Here is a 20,521-nt window from a genome sequence, read left to right on the forward strand (position 1 = left end):
GTCATATACTGAGTTGTATGCTTGAAAATCATTTCAAATGCTTAATTTTTTTTGTGATTTGTAGTAATTTCAGTGATCATTTCAAGTGATTTTAACAATTTGTGTTCCACATTACTGATCCACCCACTAAATTATTACTTTTTTTTATTCTGGAAAGGAATTTCAAAACAGTATCATGATGCACTAGACTGTCTGATCGTTCCAATATCCGGTCACCTGAGGTCCAGTCATACACAGACAAACTTTATGATCCATATTATTGTAGTGTTTGGTACTGTGATATAGCAGTGATTCATTCCACAGACACATGATTACCATGATTGAAACATTATACCCAGGCTGACTGTGGCTTAAAATCTTTAAAAATTGCTGAACACCTAGCAACCATGACAGTATTCAAGGACACACCTTTGGAGGTCCCACTGCCCTTGACCTCCCGGACGTAGTTGCTGGGGAACCATCCAGTCTTGCCATTGAGGGTGCCCTCCCACCAGCCTCCCTCTTCCATGCGTGTCACGTGAATGACGTCACCCTTGGTGAAAGACAGCTCATCCTCATTGGTCTGCTGGAAGTTAAAGCGTGCCTTCACCACCACCTGGCAGCTGCTGTTCTCCGTCATGTCCTACAGACAGAGCAGCGAAAAGGGACTTCTAGGTAATGTGCCAGCCAGGGATATCTATGGACAAATTTATACGTCAGATGAATCTTCCATTGCATCTACACGTCAAGATCGGTCCCAGTCACACACCAGGCTGCGGTACTGGTTCTGGAAGAGTCTGGAGGAACGGCCAAGGGACGACTGTAAGCCGAGCGAATCAAAGGACTTGATGCGGTGCGAGGAGGAGTAGCGTGTGCAGACTGAGTCACTGCCCACACCGATGTCTGCAGGAGCGAGAGACAGAGCGATTACAGACCAGCCAAACCCATGGTACAAGGAGCCAGGATAGACAGAACGCAACAGAGTATTCGAAATACAAATTATAAAACAGAGAAGTGCAATTAAAATACACATGTTCATTACATGAACTCAGAGTGCTGCCCATTGCTGACCATGTGGGCCACTGGGTGGCATGCAGGTTCCTCGTCAATGTGTCCCGGGAAGGCATGAGCTCCTCCTGCAGCATATGGGACCACTGATAACACTTAGCTCCCACCCTCCAGGCCCTATCATGGGGGCGACACACTGCTCTGACAACACTAACATCACCTCTCTACCCCACAGGGACTATGGTAGCTCTCCTTCAGCCTTCTGACTGGTTATCGCGCTGCATTGACCTTTAACCTGCCACATTCAAGGAGCATAACAGCTGACAGCTAATGCAGGATGGATGAAACAATAATAGCACTGGCGCTGAGGCAGCTGGTAGTGTAGTGGTTAGAGCCACTGCCTTGGGACCCAAAGGTCGCAGGTTCGAATGGCACCATGAGCAACGTAAATTGCTCTGGTAAAATCACCCAGCTGTATAAATGGGTAAAAACTGTTGACTGCTTAACATTGTAAGATGCTTTGGAGAAAAGCATCAGCTTAGTGAATAAATGTAAATGCCTAAACTAATGGGCTTTAGGTCCTTTTGCCACCTCCAACCCCTACGAAGATGTCTCCTGCCTGTGGGCTCTCCTTGAGTAACTGGCACCCACAATTGTACCTGGAGCCAAGAAGCCAAGGAACGGAGATGGAGTCCTGGCTAAAGAGCTTGCGTACACAATACTGGCGCTCCTAGTAAATCTTCAGTAGAACCCAACACCTTTAATACATGTTTAATACAATAACTCCCCAACAGGCTCCTCTAAGGTACAGCGGCCAGCATGAGAGATCAGTCCGGATGACATGAGTGAAATGGACACGTGTGTGCTCACCTGCAGTCACTTTGTTGAGCGTCACTAGCGAACTCAGCACCCTGCCGAAGTTCTGGCCCTGCAGCAGATCACTGGCCTCAAACGTCTGCGGGGACAGAGAGGAGACAAAGAGTGAGAGGAGCTCGCGACCAACTGAGGGTTCTGCCAGCCAGGTGGAGAATTTGTCACGGTTCAGTCACGTCGATGATCTTTCCCAAGCAGACCTGAGAAATCACCACTCGCCACATACAAGTACACGTACAGACATGATCGGACACATGCATGGCCACAATTCACACACACAGCCAGGTGCCGAGTACCAAAGTCAGGATTCACACACACAATTAACTGCTCACTGACCAACTGTCCAATGCCAGAATACCTGCTGAACAGATTCGTGTATTTACAATGGCCCATTTTCTTGTCTAGGTTATATCAGCTTAGGTGCCGTTTCCACTAACATGTGCTCCCTCAATACACACACACACACACACACACACACACTAAATACAGTCATTTCACTTATATTACATTCTAGTCATTCCACTTACTAAAGGTAAAATGGGAATAAAGTCACTGATAACAGCAAATTGTACATTTAACTGTTGCCTCCCTTGTCAGTCATTTACAGAGCAGGAACGCAAACTGAACTTGGAGTGTGTCCAAGGATGGGCTGCTGTTGTACCTTAGAGACAGTTACATCACATGAACTGCTTCAGTAAACTACACCCACTGTCCAAATGAGTGAAAATCACTAGCCAGGCTTGTTCTGGTTACAAATGCCTGCCAATGAGGATAATTACCTAAATATTTACTGTTCACTAACTTGGAACTGGGTACGAGTGGAAGCAAAGATCATCGGCTGGTTGGGAGCTTCATGGATGTAACAAGATGTAAAATGTCTCCTGTTTATGAAATCTTTCAAGACAAACCCTTTTTTGGCTGAACAGCTCTGAGTCACCAGTAGGACAAATTTCAAATTGTTCCTGGAAAACACTAATGAACCAGGGTGCTTTTATTTGGACTTTAACAAGACCCGTTTACTGCAGCACACGAGCACCAAACAGCTGCCATGGCGACCGCACTGCTTCTCCCCTCTGTGCTGCGCTTTAAACAGCATTTAGAACTCAGTTTCATTTAAAAAAAACTTTAAAGAGAAATAGGAATATCTTGGAAGGGATCTGAGAAGTGTCTGGAAAAGGGAATCTACAGGTTGTTCAATCTTGTAACACAGGTTATGAAGACATCAGTTCTTGCAAAAAAAAAAAAAAACCTATGACAGCTGAGATGGTGTGTACATCATTCGAATATACATGATGCTGGTTACAAAAACACAGACACACACATTGATTCTGCGCAGACTAATAAAAGCTGATGCAGACAACACTCATGCCTGGAGGACAGCGATTGCTCTAGATTGGCAGATGAAAAAGAAGCCAGATGTGGACAGATTTAAACACTGCACATGTTTATGTGATGAATGGTCAGCACTGAAGACAATCTTGTGGAGAGGACATTTTTATTTTCAGTAAATTCACACGTCAATGTAATAAATCACGATAAATAGTAACGTCGCAAGTTGCTTTCGGAGAAAGCGTCAGCTGAACCGATAGACAAAAACGTAAACACAATGTGTGTTTTTAGTGCTGGCACATGCAGTCAGATGTCAGGGATGGGCAGCATCCCTTGCATCACCGTCACAGATGACTGCATTCGCTCATCATTTAGATTGTCTCAGTCAGCTTCACCCAACCACTGAAGGACTACCCTCAGTTAATGGGTCCAACCAGAGCACACATCACTGGCTACAACGCTTCCACATACATTACTATTTATTCCATTAGCTTTTCTCCATAGTGACTTAAAGCGTTAGTCTTGCATACTAAACTACTTCTAATTAGTTGACCCTTTACATAGCTGGTAGTCTAGTCTTACTGAAGAAACTCAGCCTAAAGACTTTGCTCATTACAACAAGAGGGGGGATTTAAATCTGGGTCTTTTGAGTGGAAGGTGATGAGTAACCACTACACCACCTGCTACCCACATATACTGTACATGTACAGTGCTGCTTGAAAGTATGTGAACCCTACAGGGATGGTCATTATTTTTGTATTAAATATTAAGCTTATAAAATCTACATGTTGAGTCTTAAATGTACAAAATGAATAAATGACTGATTTACACACCTGATTCTACTTAGCTACTTCGTTTAACCAATGCAACTTGGGGTTCACTTATTTTTGCACCTGCACTACGTCCGCTATTCTACCCCACACACACACACACTTTCCTTTAAAACAACATACAGAATTGGTCATTACACACCTATTATGTCACATGAGAAAGACTGATTCTCATTAAATAACCATTTCATGGCAAAACTAAGGGACACAAGGGCTTCATATACTTTCAAGTAGCGCTGTATACACATGTAGACACATGAGCTTCCATAACTGCTGTTGCTGGACAGAACTGAAGATGAAACAAAGAGCTTTCCTATCCCATATGACTGGATGTGCCATCAGATCAAACTTACTGGAATCAAATGTCCAGCACCATTCAAGCAAGTATAGCCAGTGAGGATGAGTGCATCACCAGAAATCTACTGTAAACGTTATGGACGGATTGACTTCACTGCACAAAACCAAGGGCTAAGATGGGTAACTACTAATTACCCAGCTACCAAAGTAAGCAACCTTTTTGACAAGTGCTTGACCTGGGGTACCCTGACAATTGCCGCTCTTACTGTTACTCCCCTTTGGGTCACTGTAGGAATGTACCATATGCGGTCAGTGCTGTCACACCGTGGCTGTCGCTGAAAGAGGTGAACCCTCAGATCATTACTTATTCACGTACTTAACCCACTACCCTGCGAAACTGTTTCCACCCATAGCACAACAGGTACTTTTCAGGGCAAAGTTCTTCCAGAGAACTGTACTTGTACCAAACCTGTTTCAATGCTGTGGAAACCCAGGGACAAGGCAGATGGGTTAAAGTCAATCCTGATGTGACTGACTTTCTGAGAGCGAAAAGCCACCCTGGTCTACATGGGTGATTCCATTATTAGTGACAGAGTAATGCAACAAAAGTTTTAGTAAACATGTCAACAGCAGAAAGACTCCATGTGCCTGCTTCTCAGAGGGACTGTCAGACACCTGCATTTTCCCCTCCAAAAATCCATGATGCCAGAAACATGCAACAGTTCACATACAAACCCCATTTCCAGAAAACTTGGGACACTTCCTAAAAATGCAACAAAAACTAAAAACTGTAATTTGTTCAATCACCTGAACTTTTATTTAACTGATAAAAAAAAAAAAAAGTACAGAGAAAACATTTTCAGTGTTTTCACTTACAAAGCAAACTGTATTTTGTAAATACATATTTAAAAAAAACTGCAGAATGTGATGCATGCAACACACACAAAAAAAGTTGGGACAGAGGCAAAACAAGACTGGAAAGGTTACAAGTAACACTGTTCTGGAAGGTTCCACAATTAGCAGTTTAACCAGTAACAAGTGAGGTTGAGATTGAGTATAAAAGGAGCATCCACCAAAGGCTTAGTCTTTGCAAGCAAGGGTGAGTCGTGGTTCACCACTTTGTGCCAAACTTCACGAGACAATTGTCAGTCAGTTCAAAGACAGTGTTTCTCAGCGCAAGATTGCAAAGAATTTAGGTCTTTCACCATCTACAGTTCAAAATATCATGAGAAGATTTAGGGAGTCGGAAAATCTCAGTGCGTAAAGGCCAAGGGCGGAAACCGCTGCTGAATGCGCGTGGCCATCGAGCACTCAGGCGGTATTGTTTGAGAAACCGTCATGCTACCGTGATGGACATAGCCACATGGGATCAGGAGTACTTTGAAAAATCACTGTCTCTCAACAGACTCTGCCGCTGCATGAAGAAATGCAACTTGAAATTGTATTATGTAAAGAGGAAGCCATTTATTAATTTTGCGCACAAACGCCATCGAGTTCTCTGGGCCCGAAGTCATCCGAGATGGACCGAAAGACAGCGGAAACGTGTTCTGTGGTCAGACGAGTCTACGTTTCAGCTTGTTTTTGGGAAAAATGGACATCGGATTCTACGTGCCAAAGATGAAAAAGACCATCCAGACTGTTACCAATGAAAAGTGCAAAAACCAGCCTCTGTGATGGTATGGGGGTGCATCAGTGCTCACGGCATGGGTGACCTGCACATATGTGAAGATACCATTGATGTCAAGGCTTATGTGGGAATGTAGGAGACATACGCTGCCGTCAAGACGGCGTCTTTTCCCAGAAACTCCGTGTCTATTTCAGCAGGACAATGCCAGGCCTCATTCTGCACGAGTTAGAACAGCATGGCTTCGGAGGCATAGAGTGCGTGTGCTTGACTGGCCTGCCTGCAGTCCAGATATGCCTCCTATTGAAAATGTATGGTGTATCATGAAGAGGAGAATCAGACAATGGTGACCACGGACTGTTGAGCAGCTCAAGTCTTGCAAACAGCAAGAATGGGCAAAAATTCTACTTGAAAAACTGCAAAAATTGATTGAGTGTAATTAAAAGAAAAGGTGATGTGACCCAGTGGTAAACATGCCTCTGTCCCAAGTTTTTTTCAGTGTGTTGCAGGCATCAATTTCTAAATTTGTTTATATTTAACAAATAGAATTAAGTTCAGTGAAAACAATGAACATCTTTTCTTTGTCCTTTTGTCTGCTAAAGGTTCAAGTGAATGAACAGATTAGTTTCTAGTTTTTGTTGCATTTTTAGAAAGTGTCCCAACTTTTCTGGAAATGAGGTTTGTACAAACATTGTGCAAAAAGAAAAAAAAGACATTAGCAGCTAAAGGTTTTTCCTGACAATGTACGAATACCGTTTGCGCAACGTTAAGGTAAGTTCCGTCAAAACGAATTTGACTCGTGGCTACCCCTCGCGTGGTTTTTGTGGTAAAGAAGGGTATGGAAGTGGCTTACCATTGCCTTCTTTGGTGAGCTGAAAACACTGCGAGAACTCCGACGGTGCGCAAACCCTGAGCTGCATTCAAACCGATCCACAGATAATCGGACTGCATCACTGTGCTTTAAGGGGCATTTTCCTTGTCTGAGACGCAAGTAAAAGCAGGTGCTCAGACATGACGCCAACTTCAATAATATCATACCTTCATTTAATCAAGGGGGTAGCCAAAAGCACAGTGGTAAGAGCTGCTATCTTTGGACTCAAAGATCACAGGTTCAAATCCCACCTCCAGTTGTAGTACTCTTGAGCAAAGTATTCACCCTCAAATGCTCCAGTAAAATTACCCAGCTGTATAAATTGGTAAATAATTGTAAGTAGCTTAACATTGTAAGCTGCTTTGGAGAAAAGTGTTGGCCAGATGAATAAACGTAAATCGCGACAGCAAGTCGGTTGGCTCGCGTCCACCCTGGCTGTCTGGGTGACCCAAAACTGATGGGACATCTCAAAATGAGCTCACTGGAGAAAAGCGTTGTCACCGGACCAGGTCTAGAGGCAGGACTGAGGCGCAGAAACACCATATTCAGCGTGCGGCTGGGTTGGACTCGGCCAAACTATCCTTTTCAGCGCCGGACTGCCCCGCAAAAGCGGCACATCTGGTCGGGATTCCCCTGCCGTGACACACACGATTTCTTCACGTCAGTCCTCATCGCGTGTCCCTGTCCAGCTTCCCAGCAGCTAGCGATAGACTACGCCGGTTCATCCACCACAATCAGCTATTATGCAGCTCCAAAAACTGCCGGGTGGGAGTTCAAAGCAGCAGGCCCCCGGCCTCCGGCCCCCCGTGGACCTCCACATCGCCTTTGTTCTGACCCCAGTGCTTACGATGGAAATACGCACGCCCGGTAGGGGGTGGGCGACATCAGCGAATTCGCAGCGTTCAACACAAGACGACACGTTTCAGAGGAAAGTTGAGCCACATCGCTGTTCCGCCGACAGAACAAAGTGCGAGAGAGGCGTCGCTCTCAAAACGCCATTTGGAAGGAAACGCACAAAGGCACCTCCGCTCCAGCTGCTCCCACACTCTGCGCATCAATCAGCGAAATCAAAATGTGAGCTGCATTTTCGGGATTTAAACCCTTTACGCGCACCAACTCAACTGGCCTCTGTCGTACAGAACCTAGCCAGACAGGTATTTTAATTACCATAATTTCGGATCGGACTCAAACGGCAGGTTCTCTCTTGATTCGGCTTTACGTTATTCGCCAAGCTGACACCTTCTCCAAGGTGACTTTCAAGTGCCACATAAATTAACTTTTACAGCAAATTAGGGCGCAGAGAGAGTATTCTTACTGTGGCACTCATGAGTCATGGCGCTAAGCCCACTGACCCACTACAGCAGAGGTGGGATTCGAACCAGCAGCCTTCAGAAAACGGGACAAAGGTTTACGTGTCACTTTTGCCACCGCCTGAAAGAGAACTTACATAATAATAAAGATGTGTGTGGCGAGAGGAGGAGGAGGAGAGCGCGCGCGAGCAACAATGACGCTCACAAAACAATGCGGCCCTGAGGCGTCACGAGCAGCCCGGCCGCTTCAGCGCAACAACACGGACTCGGACCCCGGCTGAATATGACAGCAGCAGTGCTTTTTCCACGCTTTTATATATCAAATTTTCCAAGGAGGGGGGGAGACAATGACGCCCCCAGCGCTGAGATGCTCTTCGCCGCACCGGTCGTCTAGGACTGCCTAGCAGTGGCGGCTCGCGAGCCCCGACCGAGCGCGCGCGCCATCTCCCGCCTCCTCTGCTCGGCTGCCGCAGCGAACGGCGGGCTCCGGTGTGTCAGCGCGCGCACAGTGACGCGGCCCACTGACCTCGATGCGAAAAGAGAGGCAGCCCTTGAGGAACTCCCTGATGTTTTCCAAGCGCTCGCCGTCGGTCCTGGGTTCCTGGTGGATCTGCGGACGAGAACAGGTCCGGTGGTCAGTGCGAACCTCCCTGTCCGTCCCGGTGCCCCCCCTATATCCCCCAGCCGGCGGACATCACGCAGCGCACGGGCACACCGCTGCCAACGCGTCCCACTTTCACGGCTACTGATGACATGTGTGTTAATAAAGCGTCCTTTTTCTCTTCCACCAGGAAGTGGGAGCAGAGAGAAGGAAGTGACGTCAGAAGGATTTACTCCATAATAATAACAGTAATAAAAAGCAGGAGAAAAAAGGAGACGAGCAGTAGGGCGCTTTCAGGGTCGCGTACTGTGGCCGGTCTAGGGTATTGGGTACCGCGGACACAAGGTGGCACGCCCTTTCAAAAGTGTCGTAACGAAATATTAAAAATTATATGCAAAATAAGTTAGATTCTGTGAACCTGGCTGTGTATTTCCAACAGTCTACATGGAGCAGGGATGCAATGAATCCATCCAAATATTTGAAATATTGCAAACATTAACTAAAAAGGGCATATTTATTTATAGGCTATATAGGGCAGACTTATTTGTCAGGCAAATTATTATTTTTGCCTCTAGGCTGTTAGCGTTGCCTGGTGTTTTATGAATATCCTTATTACCCAGGAAGTAAGATAGATGAGATAAAATGGTTTTTCGATATATTTGCTCGGACATCAGAGATTACATCGATCTAAACCCTTAAAATTATATAGAACCAAATAAATATTCGTCTCTCTAAATCTCTGCATAATCTTCGAAATATTAACTTGCTGTCCTCGCTGTTAAGGCTGCAGTGCTACACATTAACCGACAAGAAAAGTAAATGTACTTAGAGTCCAATTTTTTTAACTGTAATGTAAGATATGTTTTAGTGCGCATCCACCATTGGGATATGTGACCTCAGAGTCTTTATCAATGTCACCACCATTAGATGGTACATAATAGCTGGCATTTCTCCTTAAAAAATGTTAGGGGAAATAATAAAAGAATTCACCCACAGACAAGTGTGACTTGTGGAACGGGAAACTCCATCTATATAAGGAAATGAAAAAGACACCGCCGTGCGCTAACGACCGATAAAATACGGGTGTTCGTATCTGCGAGTTCTCGTAAACCGGGCGTTCGTATACCGGTGCCTGGGCTGGGGATATAACTCACTCGGGAATTCGGCTTTCACGTTTCATTGCATGTTGAAGCACTTGTGCGTAGTGAAAACGCAATGACACAGAGAGAACGACCCGTTGGTAATGAGTCGCCCACGGCCTGTGAGTTCGGGGGTCTTATCCACGTTCAGCGGCGTGACGGTTAAAAGCCTCCCTGTTGCTTTAAATGTGCGGAGGGGCGTCCTGCTCTATGCTTCCCAGTCAATGGCGGCTCATGTGCGCTGCGCTCTGTGTCCCCTCTCGAATCAATACTGCTGTTGATCTCAACTGCCCCTCGCACTAGTCTTCTCATAGACCTGCCTGCTTGAAAAGGAAACCCGACCGTCATAAAACAGATTATTATTGTTATACATTAATTATTAATTTGACCATGAAATCGCCAAAGTGTGCAGTTTTTTTCCAATTATTTCTTTTCTATATAAACATGATTCGTCAGCTTCCTTTCCTACGAGGAAATCCGTTAACCGAGGCTTCGCGGTGTCAGAACGGAGCGCCGCGCGTATCCAGCGGGTTTATGAGCGCGAGACGCTGGCTCTGGGCTCGTGACTCCTCTGCTCTGTGTCCAGCGCTGGACTGCTGTTGGCGAAGACGGGAGGACGAGTCAAAAAAATGCTCGTCGGTACAACTGATGTCCTTCCGCACAATGCAACGCCGGCGGGCGCTGGAGAAAAAGAAGAAGGTGCCTCGCGCGCATTTCCGTCCAGTGTGCGTGACCGCGGGAGGAGGACGCGCGTGGGTGGACACGGCGCGGGGATGGGAGACGTACTCACTTTGTCGATGGAGCCCGGGCGCAGCCGCTCGAGCAGCTTGCAGAGCACCACCCCGTCTCTGAGCGAGGACTGCAGGAAGCCTTCGGGATCCGAGATGGTCTTCTTCGGGGACTCCAGGACCCCCAGCGTTATGAGCCATGTTACCGTCTGCTCTGCCGAATTCATGGCCACATTTACGTACGGTGCAGACCCAAGAGGGGGGTCGAATCTAAAATGATAATAATTAATTATTAAATGGTATCTAAAAGAAAAAAAAAGCCTACTATAATGTTAACACGGCCAGTCCATAGGCTACATTGTCATTGGCACGGAATTGGTAACACAAAACCCGGGCAGCGCACCCTCCCTCTGCGCGTATGTGACGATCTGCTTTTGAAAATCCAGCTGGTCTGGTTTTTATATCCGCTGTTTTTTTTCACCCCCCTGGCAAGCTGTCAAATGCCCTCCTCCGTTACACACTCAACCCGCACCCAGGGCCACGAGAGATCTTCCGCCAGATGACATCACAGGCGGTGGGAAGCCGCGCGGACACTTGTGAATGGCCTCGCGCGCCTCGTTTGCATCTCCCTGCAATAGGTTTGCGTGACTTTGCATGGTGTGTCCTTTAAAAATACGCCTTGAATTGCACAAACTGCTGCTGTGTGCCAAATACATTTACTGTACAGAAGTGTTTATATGCACGCTACCATCAGTGGCGGGCGCGCGCAAATTTTATATTAACGCATAGCATCGTATCATTCTGCATAATACTAAACATTCCAACAATATCTCTCATACTCATTTATATATATATATACACAAATGGGACACTCTGACACCGAGTCTTATTTAAGAAAAAAAATAGTTACCTTGGAATATATATATAGCGTACACTACAGTAACGTATCTCGCAGCCCTAGTTAAAGACTGAGCATCCGACGTTTAAAATGCATGTAAGATAAAACTTAAGGCAGGAAAATCCATGCAGGAAAACAAATCTGCAGCGAAGTTTGAAAAGCGAAAAGCATGTTTTTATTTTCCTTTTATTTATTTTTTATTTTTTTGCTACTGAACGTGTGTTCCCTTTGAAGGTCTCTAGGTGACAAAACTGCATCTATTAGAAAACAAGCCGGTACAGGATTTGTCCAGAATGAACAACAATCAACAAACATAAAATTTTAATTCTCAGGAATTGCAGAAACCGTTTTCGAATATATGTTACATTAGAGGGGAATAAAGCATAAAGACAAGCCTATTATAATTGTTAGCTAATCTAAAAGTGCGACTCGGGGATACGAGGTCAGGCACAGCAAGCAGGCACGCGACATTGCTCTACTGTATCTCGCGGATCAGCCCTATTACATTAGATACAATTAACCGAAGCTCCTGCAGATCCACTTACTAACCGTAGATGGCGCTATACACACGTTCATCCTCAAACGCAGACGCGCTGGACTGCGGCCTGGCTCTCAGCCATCGTAGCACGTGGCCACCACGAGAGCCCCGAGCATGAAAACATCCCCGCGATCAGCACTGGCGCCTTCATATCTGCCTTCATACTTATTATGTGTTCATTCCGAACCCTCCGCGCTTTGCTAAAACAAGTACAACACATGAAAGGAATACATTAATATTTTAAATTGGTTACAATTCTGTTTTTAGGATCGGCAAGTATTCATAACTGAGACATTGCTCATCATTTTCATGGTGGTGTGGAGGGGGTTGAGGTCAGCTGCCTAGTAGTTGGAGGTACTGCTTCTGAATTCTGAGGTCACAGGTTTCAAGCCCACCTCCTGTTGCAATGCCTGTAAGATGTTTACCCTAATGTTCACACACAATGTCTGCAGCCACTCGTGGTGAGCCGGGGCTTGGCCCGGAAGCGCAGGGCGTGGGAGGTGGGGGCACACCCAGGGAGCGGAGCGCCAGTCCACCACACCCCAAGCAGGACTCGCACCCCAGACCCACCACACAGCAGGCCCTGGCCAAGTCTGCTGCACCACCACACCCCACTGCTACCTTAATGTTGCATCACTAAAAAGTTACCTGGCTGTATAAATGTTTCAATCACTGAAAGTCACTTTAGAGAAAAGCATCACCTATAAGAATAAATAAGGGGGTGCGGTGGTGCGGTAGCGTGGTGGGTTGGTCCAGGTCCTGCTCTTTGGTGGGTGGGGGGTTCGAGTCCCGCTTGGGGTGCCTTGCGACAGGCTGGCGTCCCGTCCTGGGTGTGCCCCCTCCGGCCTTATGCCCTGCACGGGTTAGGCTCCGGTTCCCTGTGCCCCATCTGGGGTGGGCCTTGCTCAGGGTTCCTCTATCCATCCCATAAGAATAAATAAAAATGAGCTCAGGGCCATTAAGACACCTAGGCTGTTGCACCCTCTGCTGGAAGAGACATTTAATCATAGCATTAAATGTTCTCAAAAAGTTCCAGCAAGAGACATTATGTTCCGGTAAACACTACAAAAACCCTAACCCTAAAGTACAATTAAAGTATTGTTATTACATTATCTTTGCTTTGTTGGTAATGCTTTTCTGCTTGGAATTATTTGCTCTACATAATGTATTTATAAAAAGAAAAAAAAAAAGATTTAACCTCACCAGGGTTACCGTCAGTCTTAAAAATTAGGAATCGTCAGTTTGTCAAATTTTGTAGGCGGCCCACTGCGATGCTTCGGGATCTGCATGTTTTATTAAGAAGCTCGTCCCTTTATTTGCATTCAGTATTTGCATTGGGTCAGGTCGACATTGGATGAACTGTAGCTTCTTTGTACCTCTGACTTCATCAACAATCAGAAGGAAGAAACAGAGAAGGGAAATAAAAATAGTGGAAGTGGCGTTGTAGAAATTGAGTTCAGGGAAAGACTGCACAGGTGGAGGCCAAGAGTAACATCTCTGCAGGTGAGCAATTATTATTTGTAACGGGAACACAGAGGCGCTCATGATACCTTAACAGCCTTGGGGCTGTTGCCTAGCAACGTTCTTGCGCAGGTCGGCCACAGCACATGGAACAGCTCCCCAAATATGTGTATCGACAAAACGGCACCAGGGGTCAGTGCTGCTTTACCGCCTAATAGCGTCAAGAAACTGAGGTCAAAGTGTAAAACATGAACTGAAAACTTACGCTTGTTTCAAATCAGCCAGTAAATACACGCACACACTGTCTGAAACCACTTGTCCCAAGCAGGGTCGCGGTGAACCGGAGCCTAACCCGGCAACACAGGGCGTAAGGTTGGAGGGGGAGGGGACACACCCAGGACGAGACGCCAGTCCGTCGCAAGGCACCCCAAGTAGGACTCAAACCCCAGACCCACCAGAGAGCAGGACTCGGCCAAACCTGCTGCGCCACCATGCCCCCCAGCCAGTAAATACCTTTATATAATTTGTTCTGGGGCATCTGCATCCTCATTTTGAGATGTTAATTCCCTCACAAGGATAGCTGATAGTGAAGCAGTTACTGCTAATACCTTTAGACCGAAAGGTTGCAGATTCAAATCTCACCCTCAGCTGTAGTACCCTTGAACAAGGTGCTTACCCTAAATTACTTGAGCGAAATTACCCAGCTGTACAAATGGGTGAGTAATTTTAGGCAGATTAACATTGTAAGTCACTTTGGATAAAAGCATCAGCTAAATGAACAAATATAAATCACAAAACTAGAGGTAGAAAAAGTCAGACTTTTATGTGCCTCTGTTTTCGCACTTCCCCTTAGGATTAACATCTAACCTAATGAATTTTTCACCAATTTGTCGTCCTCCTTGACTGTTTCTGCGTAATGACTCAGCTTTCTCACAATTTGATGTCCACACGGAGCCTTTCTGCCTTTCAGAGTCTCCAGTATCGTTCCGTATTCGGTGCGTTTCGGACCAGCTCGACACCTCACCTCACCTCACGCTACCTGCGTCTCACCGTCAGCCGCACGCCATTGCGAATGAACGGAATGCAGAACTCCTCATCCTCGGTAGGAAATAGGAGATCAGAAAAAAAAGAGCGTTCGGAGACGAAGACAAAGAAGGAGCAATTTGACAGGCACAGCTGGACCTGGCACAGAACAGCGCAGACAAATGGACTGCCGGCCTCGTGCTTTCACATACAAATCATTACTGCTGTGTGATCTCCCTCGTCCTCCACTATTGTACAGACCTCTACGGGACATAACAGTATTCCATAATGGAAGTACCAATAAGTCTAAATGTGAGCATCGATTTAGTCCACACATATTAAATAGTAACCGTTTGAAAAAAAATATATTCTCAGTAAAGAATACACACAAAGTTGTGTGTTTTTTCTTGGGAGAGCATGCTCGTAAGACTGGCTGTTCGACTCTGTGTGTGTGTGTGTGCGTGTGTGTGTGTGTGCGTGTGTGTGTGCGTGCGTGCATGCATGTGTGTGTGCGAGAGAGAGAGAGAGTTTATTTGCATGCCTGCAGTCTTGTGTACAAGGATGGGGGAAGGGAGCGAGGGGATGGGGGTGTGAAGCAATGATCCCGTCCAGCTATAAATCTCCACCCCTCCCCTGGGAGGGAGGTGCATGCCGGGACGGCTTTATGAGGATAGATTGTGAGGTGGAGCACTGTGACAGATATCCGTCCGCGGGACTTCAATTCTTTAAGAGCTTTTACTCCTGCAATATTTCTACATTACAGCCTAGTAATAAATACAAAGTAGGATTGGTTCCTGTTACCACTGGACACGTGTGCTTCAAGTTTGTGCTTTTTTCATAGTCATTATCACTGTAATGTATACTATTTGCCCCCGCTGTGTTTTATTAGTTTGCCACTGTGGGCATAAATTTACACCGGCAAAGTATCCGCGGTTCTCCTGTATTGCTCCTCTCTGGGGTGAAAGAGGACGCAGGGATAATCGGATGGGATTGTATCGTGTAAAGGATGTGACTGCGGCATTTCCAGTCACATCCTTTACCAGTATGAGGGTAACAATTCACACACACACACACACACACACACTGGCTGAAGCCGCTTGTCCCAAGCAGGGTCACAGCAAGCCGGAGCCTAACCCGGCAGCACAGGGCACAAGGCTGGAGGCGGAGGGGAAACACCCAGGACGGGACGCCAGTCCATCACAAGGCACCCCAAGCAGGACTCAAACCCCAGACCCACCAAAGAACATGACCCAGCCAAGACTGCTGCTCCATTGTGCCACCGCATCCCCTAGGGTGACAATATAGCTTTAATATTTGATTGCACTGTTATTACCTATTGTTGCAGCAAAACTCTGGCTATGAAGGAAGACTTGCTCTTGGGTAAACAGGACATTATTACCGGGGTCTGACTCTCCGGGCATTAAGGAACAGTGTCGATTTCATCACATAAAATAGCCCATGGTAAAATATTAAGTACAGCACAGTAAAATGAAGCAGGTGTAGTTCAGGACAACAAGAACGTACTTCCGAACATCTTCAGTTCTCCTCCATTTCATGTCTTATGAGCCCGGAGGGTTTGATGAGAGGACATGACTTACAGTTGTCATAAAATATTCACCCCCTTTCTATAAAGGATAAGAAACGAAACCTCAGTGGAAAGATACGCTGACGGGATCTCGCCCAACAGAGCAGAAGAGGCACCTAAAGAAGCCCAAGGCCTACCTGGAAGAGACCAGAGTCCCAGTGGGTCACCATGGAGACCAACGGAATCTCCAGAGTTGTGCAAAGCTTTGTGGAACTCCTCAGGCAGGGTGCAGAGTCCTAACAGGCCTCTGAGGGGCAGCGTTTGCCTCCCCCAGGCCGTGTCACCGCACTCTGTTTCCACGGGTGCTGCTGCTGGGGCCTCTCGCTCCCTGAGCGGGAGAGGACCCGGCAACAAAACGACGTTCGGCCCTGAAAACGAGAAGCCTTAAACAAATTACGGGAAGGAAACGTGCCCGAGAAGACATTCGTTTTGCCCCTCCCCCTTCGCCCGAGGGATCGCGCGTCTACTTCGTATACTTTATTTTTGTTTGTTCCATAAGAGCCGTCCCTACCCTCCTCCCACCTGTCTGCGGTGCCACATAAGGAGAGAACATCTAAAGGCATGACCAGATGACCAACCTGCACCGCACACTCAAACCGTGACCCTCACTCCTTCTGCGCGACCGGACAATTGCGAACACATCGACCGACCCAACAGAGGGATGCATGGTCCGGACCCTCAAAGAAAACAGAGCAGAATACAGGCAGCCGCTTTCATGAACCTTGCTGCGGGACTGAGGTCTAATGTGGAGACTGTTGCCACGCAGGTGAGTCACAGATGCCGTCCCACCCTCTCTGGCTGGGTCAGAAAGAGGGGACCCAGAGAGAGGATCATAAACATGCACGTTCCCCAGAGCTAAATGAGAAAACCCAGGAGGGGTACCGGGAAAAAAAAAAAAAAAAAAAGAACCACATTCACCAGGTGAACAGCAAGACCCTCCTCTGGGAGTGTGTGTGTTCCACTTCCCAGCAGCTGCGGGGATGGAGCGGGAGAACCGTGGAAAGGGTGGGGGTTGGGGGGGTGAGCTACAGACACAGCGAGAGAGAGAGAGAGAGAGAGAGAGAGAGAGAGAGAGAGAGAGAGAGAGAGAGACATGATAACTGCCAGTAACAATTCTTTATCTCAGTTTTGCTCGGCCCCTCACACCCTTGGTGGCAGAACACTTCTGCTGAAAGCATACACTGATTTAATTCATACCTCCTCTGCAAAGTAACAGCTTCATTCAGAATTTTGCAACCTTAATGAGGAAAAAATGAAGTGCTTTGTGCTCTTAGTGTTTGCGTGTTTCAGGTGAACTGCTCAATATAAACTCCTCGTACTGTTTGTAGGCGTGAGTGAATGAGTGTGTGTCGATCCCCTGCAGTGAAAAGGCATTCTGTCCAGGGTGAACCGTGCCTCGTGCTCGATGCTTCCAGGATAGCCTCCAGACCATTGTGGTTTGGCCGTGGAGAAGTAGTTTCTGACAGTGAATGAATGAATGAATGAATTCGTATGAAATGATTTTGTTAAAATAAAGAAATATTTAGTGAATATCATCAGAATATACTGAGGATGCTTGAAAATATTTCAGTTGTACCGTTAAGCATGTATTGTTGAATATATTCCAAAACTTCAGATACAGCTGAAGGTGTGGCTAAAATGATATGAATCAAGATGGTATATTTACAGTTATGCTGTAACACCTTCTTTGGGAGATGCCTCATGCGGGAGTTTCTACCATGTAACTGTGCTTTCTTTCAGTGCAGACACACTGCTGTAGGTGCGCCTGTAGGTGTCTGAACAGCACCCTTCCAGAAACATGTTTAGGTAACAGTAAACATGAATATCTGAGACCAACAAGAATGATGCCCTTCAACATCTCTGTAAATCTGACAGACCTCTGAGCATTCAGATACTTTCAGCTGAAGTCTTTACTCTTTTTGTTATTTTTAATATTCAAACAGTGTTGTGCACATTACAGATTAATATAAATGTACCAGAGTCACGTTGAGCTATCATACACACTTCGTTTTTAGACGTGCATACATACCACTGCATTGTGCACCATATTCAATTAAATGTAATTCAGCCAGTTATTATAGAAATATTTCACCTTTGGAAATAAATGTGCCTCGTGGTCTTAAAATAAGATCTGTTAAGTGCAAAAAGTACACAAAGACATGCATCAGGTTGGATTAGTTATAGCAACAAGTGGCAGTGTGTTATTCATAAAGTGTGAGTTTCAGGTGTGTGTTGTGTTTTGGTTGTTATCCTGAATTTCACAGATGTAATACAGCTTTCGCCACCCAGTCAGCCCATCCCCTGTCAACCCACCTCCAAGCAATCCATCTCTAGTCAACCCAACCCCTGTCAACTCATCCTCAGTCAACCCAACCCCAGTCAACCCATCCCCAGTCAACCTATCCCAACTCAACCCAACCCCAGTCAACCCATCCCCTGTCAACCCAACACTTGTCAACCCAACTCCAGTCAACCCATACCTAGTCAACCCTCCTGCTACATTGCATATAAGCAAGATATTTACCCTAAGTGTTCCAGTAAAATTTATCCAACTGCATAAATGGATACATCAATGCATGTAAAAGCATTGTAAATGTAAAATGTTACAAAATTAAAGACAGTTAAAAGATTTGCATCTGAATAGTTACAGGAATTTATCATTCCCAGTGTCCCAGGAAAAGAGTGCTGATCTGCCCTACCTGTCCACTTCAAGGCCCCACTCACATAGTGTTCAAAACTACTTCTCGGTTTTAACTCCAGTGTGATGGAATGAGATCCCTCTTTTCCTCAGAACTGCTGAAACTTTTCCAGTGTTCAAAAGGGCTCTCAAAATACCTCTCTTTTGCACCCACTTCTCTTCTGATGTCCTAGCAACTACGTAAGTGTGCATCACACCATCAGTTATGTACTTCCTATCTGTCTCATTACTATAAAGGCAGCTATGCGCGTAATGCGCCCCAACAAAGCGGCGGTGTCAGAAAAACAATGTATGCATTTGAGAATTGTTTGTCTGAAGCAAATGCTCTTTGTCTACTGTGAAATGCACTTTCGTTTACCCTGCACTGTACTTTGCTTCGAAGAAAACCATCTGTTAAATGAATAAATGTAAACCTACATGTACCTTTAAAAGTGAAAATCCACTCAACGGGCATAAAATCACTTTGCACTATTTCGTTGCTTTTCTCAAACTGTCTATTCTGGTGTAACTCATTATGCAGAGCCAAAACCTTACTGGTTGACAGTATCACATGGCCAGTGAACCAGCTCAGGTCTACTTTTATCAGAAGTACATCAGTAGAGTACCTGCCCCCTTTGGGAACTCAGAAGTCAGATTTTTTTAACCTCTGTTGAACATTTCTGCTTACCTGGACATCTCTATCAGAGATTAATCCACTTTTTAGTGCTGTTACTTTAATTCTGTGGTACCCCTCCTACTTTTCACCATATAAAAACATAAAAGCCCTTTAAATATCATTTACAAGGTCTGTAAAGTGTCATTTATGGGTATAGGAGCGGAGAAAATGTCTGTCAAACAGTCAAGGTTATCAGCACAGCGAGTAAAACCCTAGTATAATTCATGGAGAACTGCCCCCCTTCTTCCCCCCTTATATATCAGAAGACAAGCAGCCTGGCCAGCGTGAGGTATCTCATTCTCTTTCTCCCACACTGTTGTCAAAGAAAACCTCAAAATGAATGGTTTTTCCACAGAAAGCAGAGACACGTTTTCAGAAAATATAGACGTGAGCAGAGATTCTTAACCTTTTCTATGCCACGAACCCCTTTTAGAATTTGATAAACTAGGACCCCCTCCTAGAAAGATGTCAATAAACTTGACTGAAATCCTGCAGACAATGCGTTGCACAGAAAACTCGTTACCTTCGCAGATAATTGTCGTAGACGACAGTAGTAGAGTACACACACACACACTTTCTGAACCGCTTGTCCCATTTGGGGTTGTGGGGAGCCAGAGCCTAACCTGGCAACACAGGGCGTAAGGCCGGAGGGGGAGGGGACACACCCAGGACAGGACGCCAGTCTGTCACAAGGCACCCCAAGCGGGACTCGAACCCCAGACCCACCGGAGAGCAGGACCCCGTCCAACCCACTGCGCCACCGCGCCCCCACGCCCCCCAGTAGTAGAGTAATACAATATATTTCTTCAACTTTTGTTCAGATGGACAGTGTGCTTTTGAAGCCAGGCCGCGCTTCATGGACCCCTGAAGGACGTCCATGGACCCCCGTTGGCTCCGCGGGCCCCATGTCAAGAACCCCTGCTGTAGGGCTTTAATTAAGAGATCCTTTTCCTGAAAGGCCCATAGCCAGCAGTAGGGGGTGGTGTGTGATGCTCAGAGCAGGTGCCTTGCAGCTTGAAGGTTGCTAGTTCAAACCCTGCTTCCACTGTAACACCTTTTCTCAAGGTCCTCCTT

The 20,521-nt window shown here is 46.1% G+C and overlaps 1 protein-coding gene across 3 annotated transcripts in view; it reads right to left on the reverse strand.

Moving 5' to 3' along the window:
- Positions 1 to 11,167, reverse strand: part of LOC108933214 (rho guanine nucleotide exchange factor 7-like) — a 30,742-nt gene extending 19,575 nt beyond the window's left edge. The window contains exons 1-6 of one of the 3 annotated variants that reach the window (XM_029253695.1): positions 10,980 to 11,165; positions 10,652 to 10,859; positions 8,648 to 8,731; positions 1,858 to 1,942; positions 749 to 882; positions 409 to 622 (exon numbers count right to left, since the gene is read on the reverse strand). In XM_029253695.1, coding sequence (XP_029109528.1) covers positions 409 to 622; positions 749 to 882; positions 1,858 to 1,942; positions 8,648 to 8,731; positions 10,652 to 10,816 — 682 coding nt within the window. In that variant the 5' untranslated portion in view covers positions 10,817 to 10,859; positions 10,980 to 11,165. Of the gene's footprint in view, positions 1 to 408; positions 623 to 748; positions 883 to 1,857; positions 1,943 to 8,647; positions 8,732 to 10,651 lie in introns of all 3 variants that reach the window. The other 2 variants (XM_029253688.1, XM_029253697.1) reach the window with 2 other exon arrangements.
- Positions 11,168 to 20,521: the final 9,354 nt, after the last annotated feature.

The sequence above is a fragment of the Scleropages formosus genome, chromosome 1 (genome assembly GCF_900964775.1).
Source record: "Scleropages formosus chromosome 1, fSclFor1.1, whole genome shotgun sequence".
Taxonomy (NCBI): Eukaryota; Metazoa; Chordata; class Actinopteri; order Osteoglossiformes; family Osteoglossidae; genus Scleropages; species Scleropages formosus.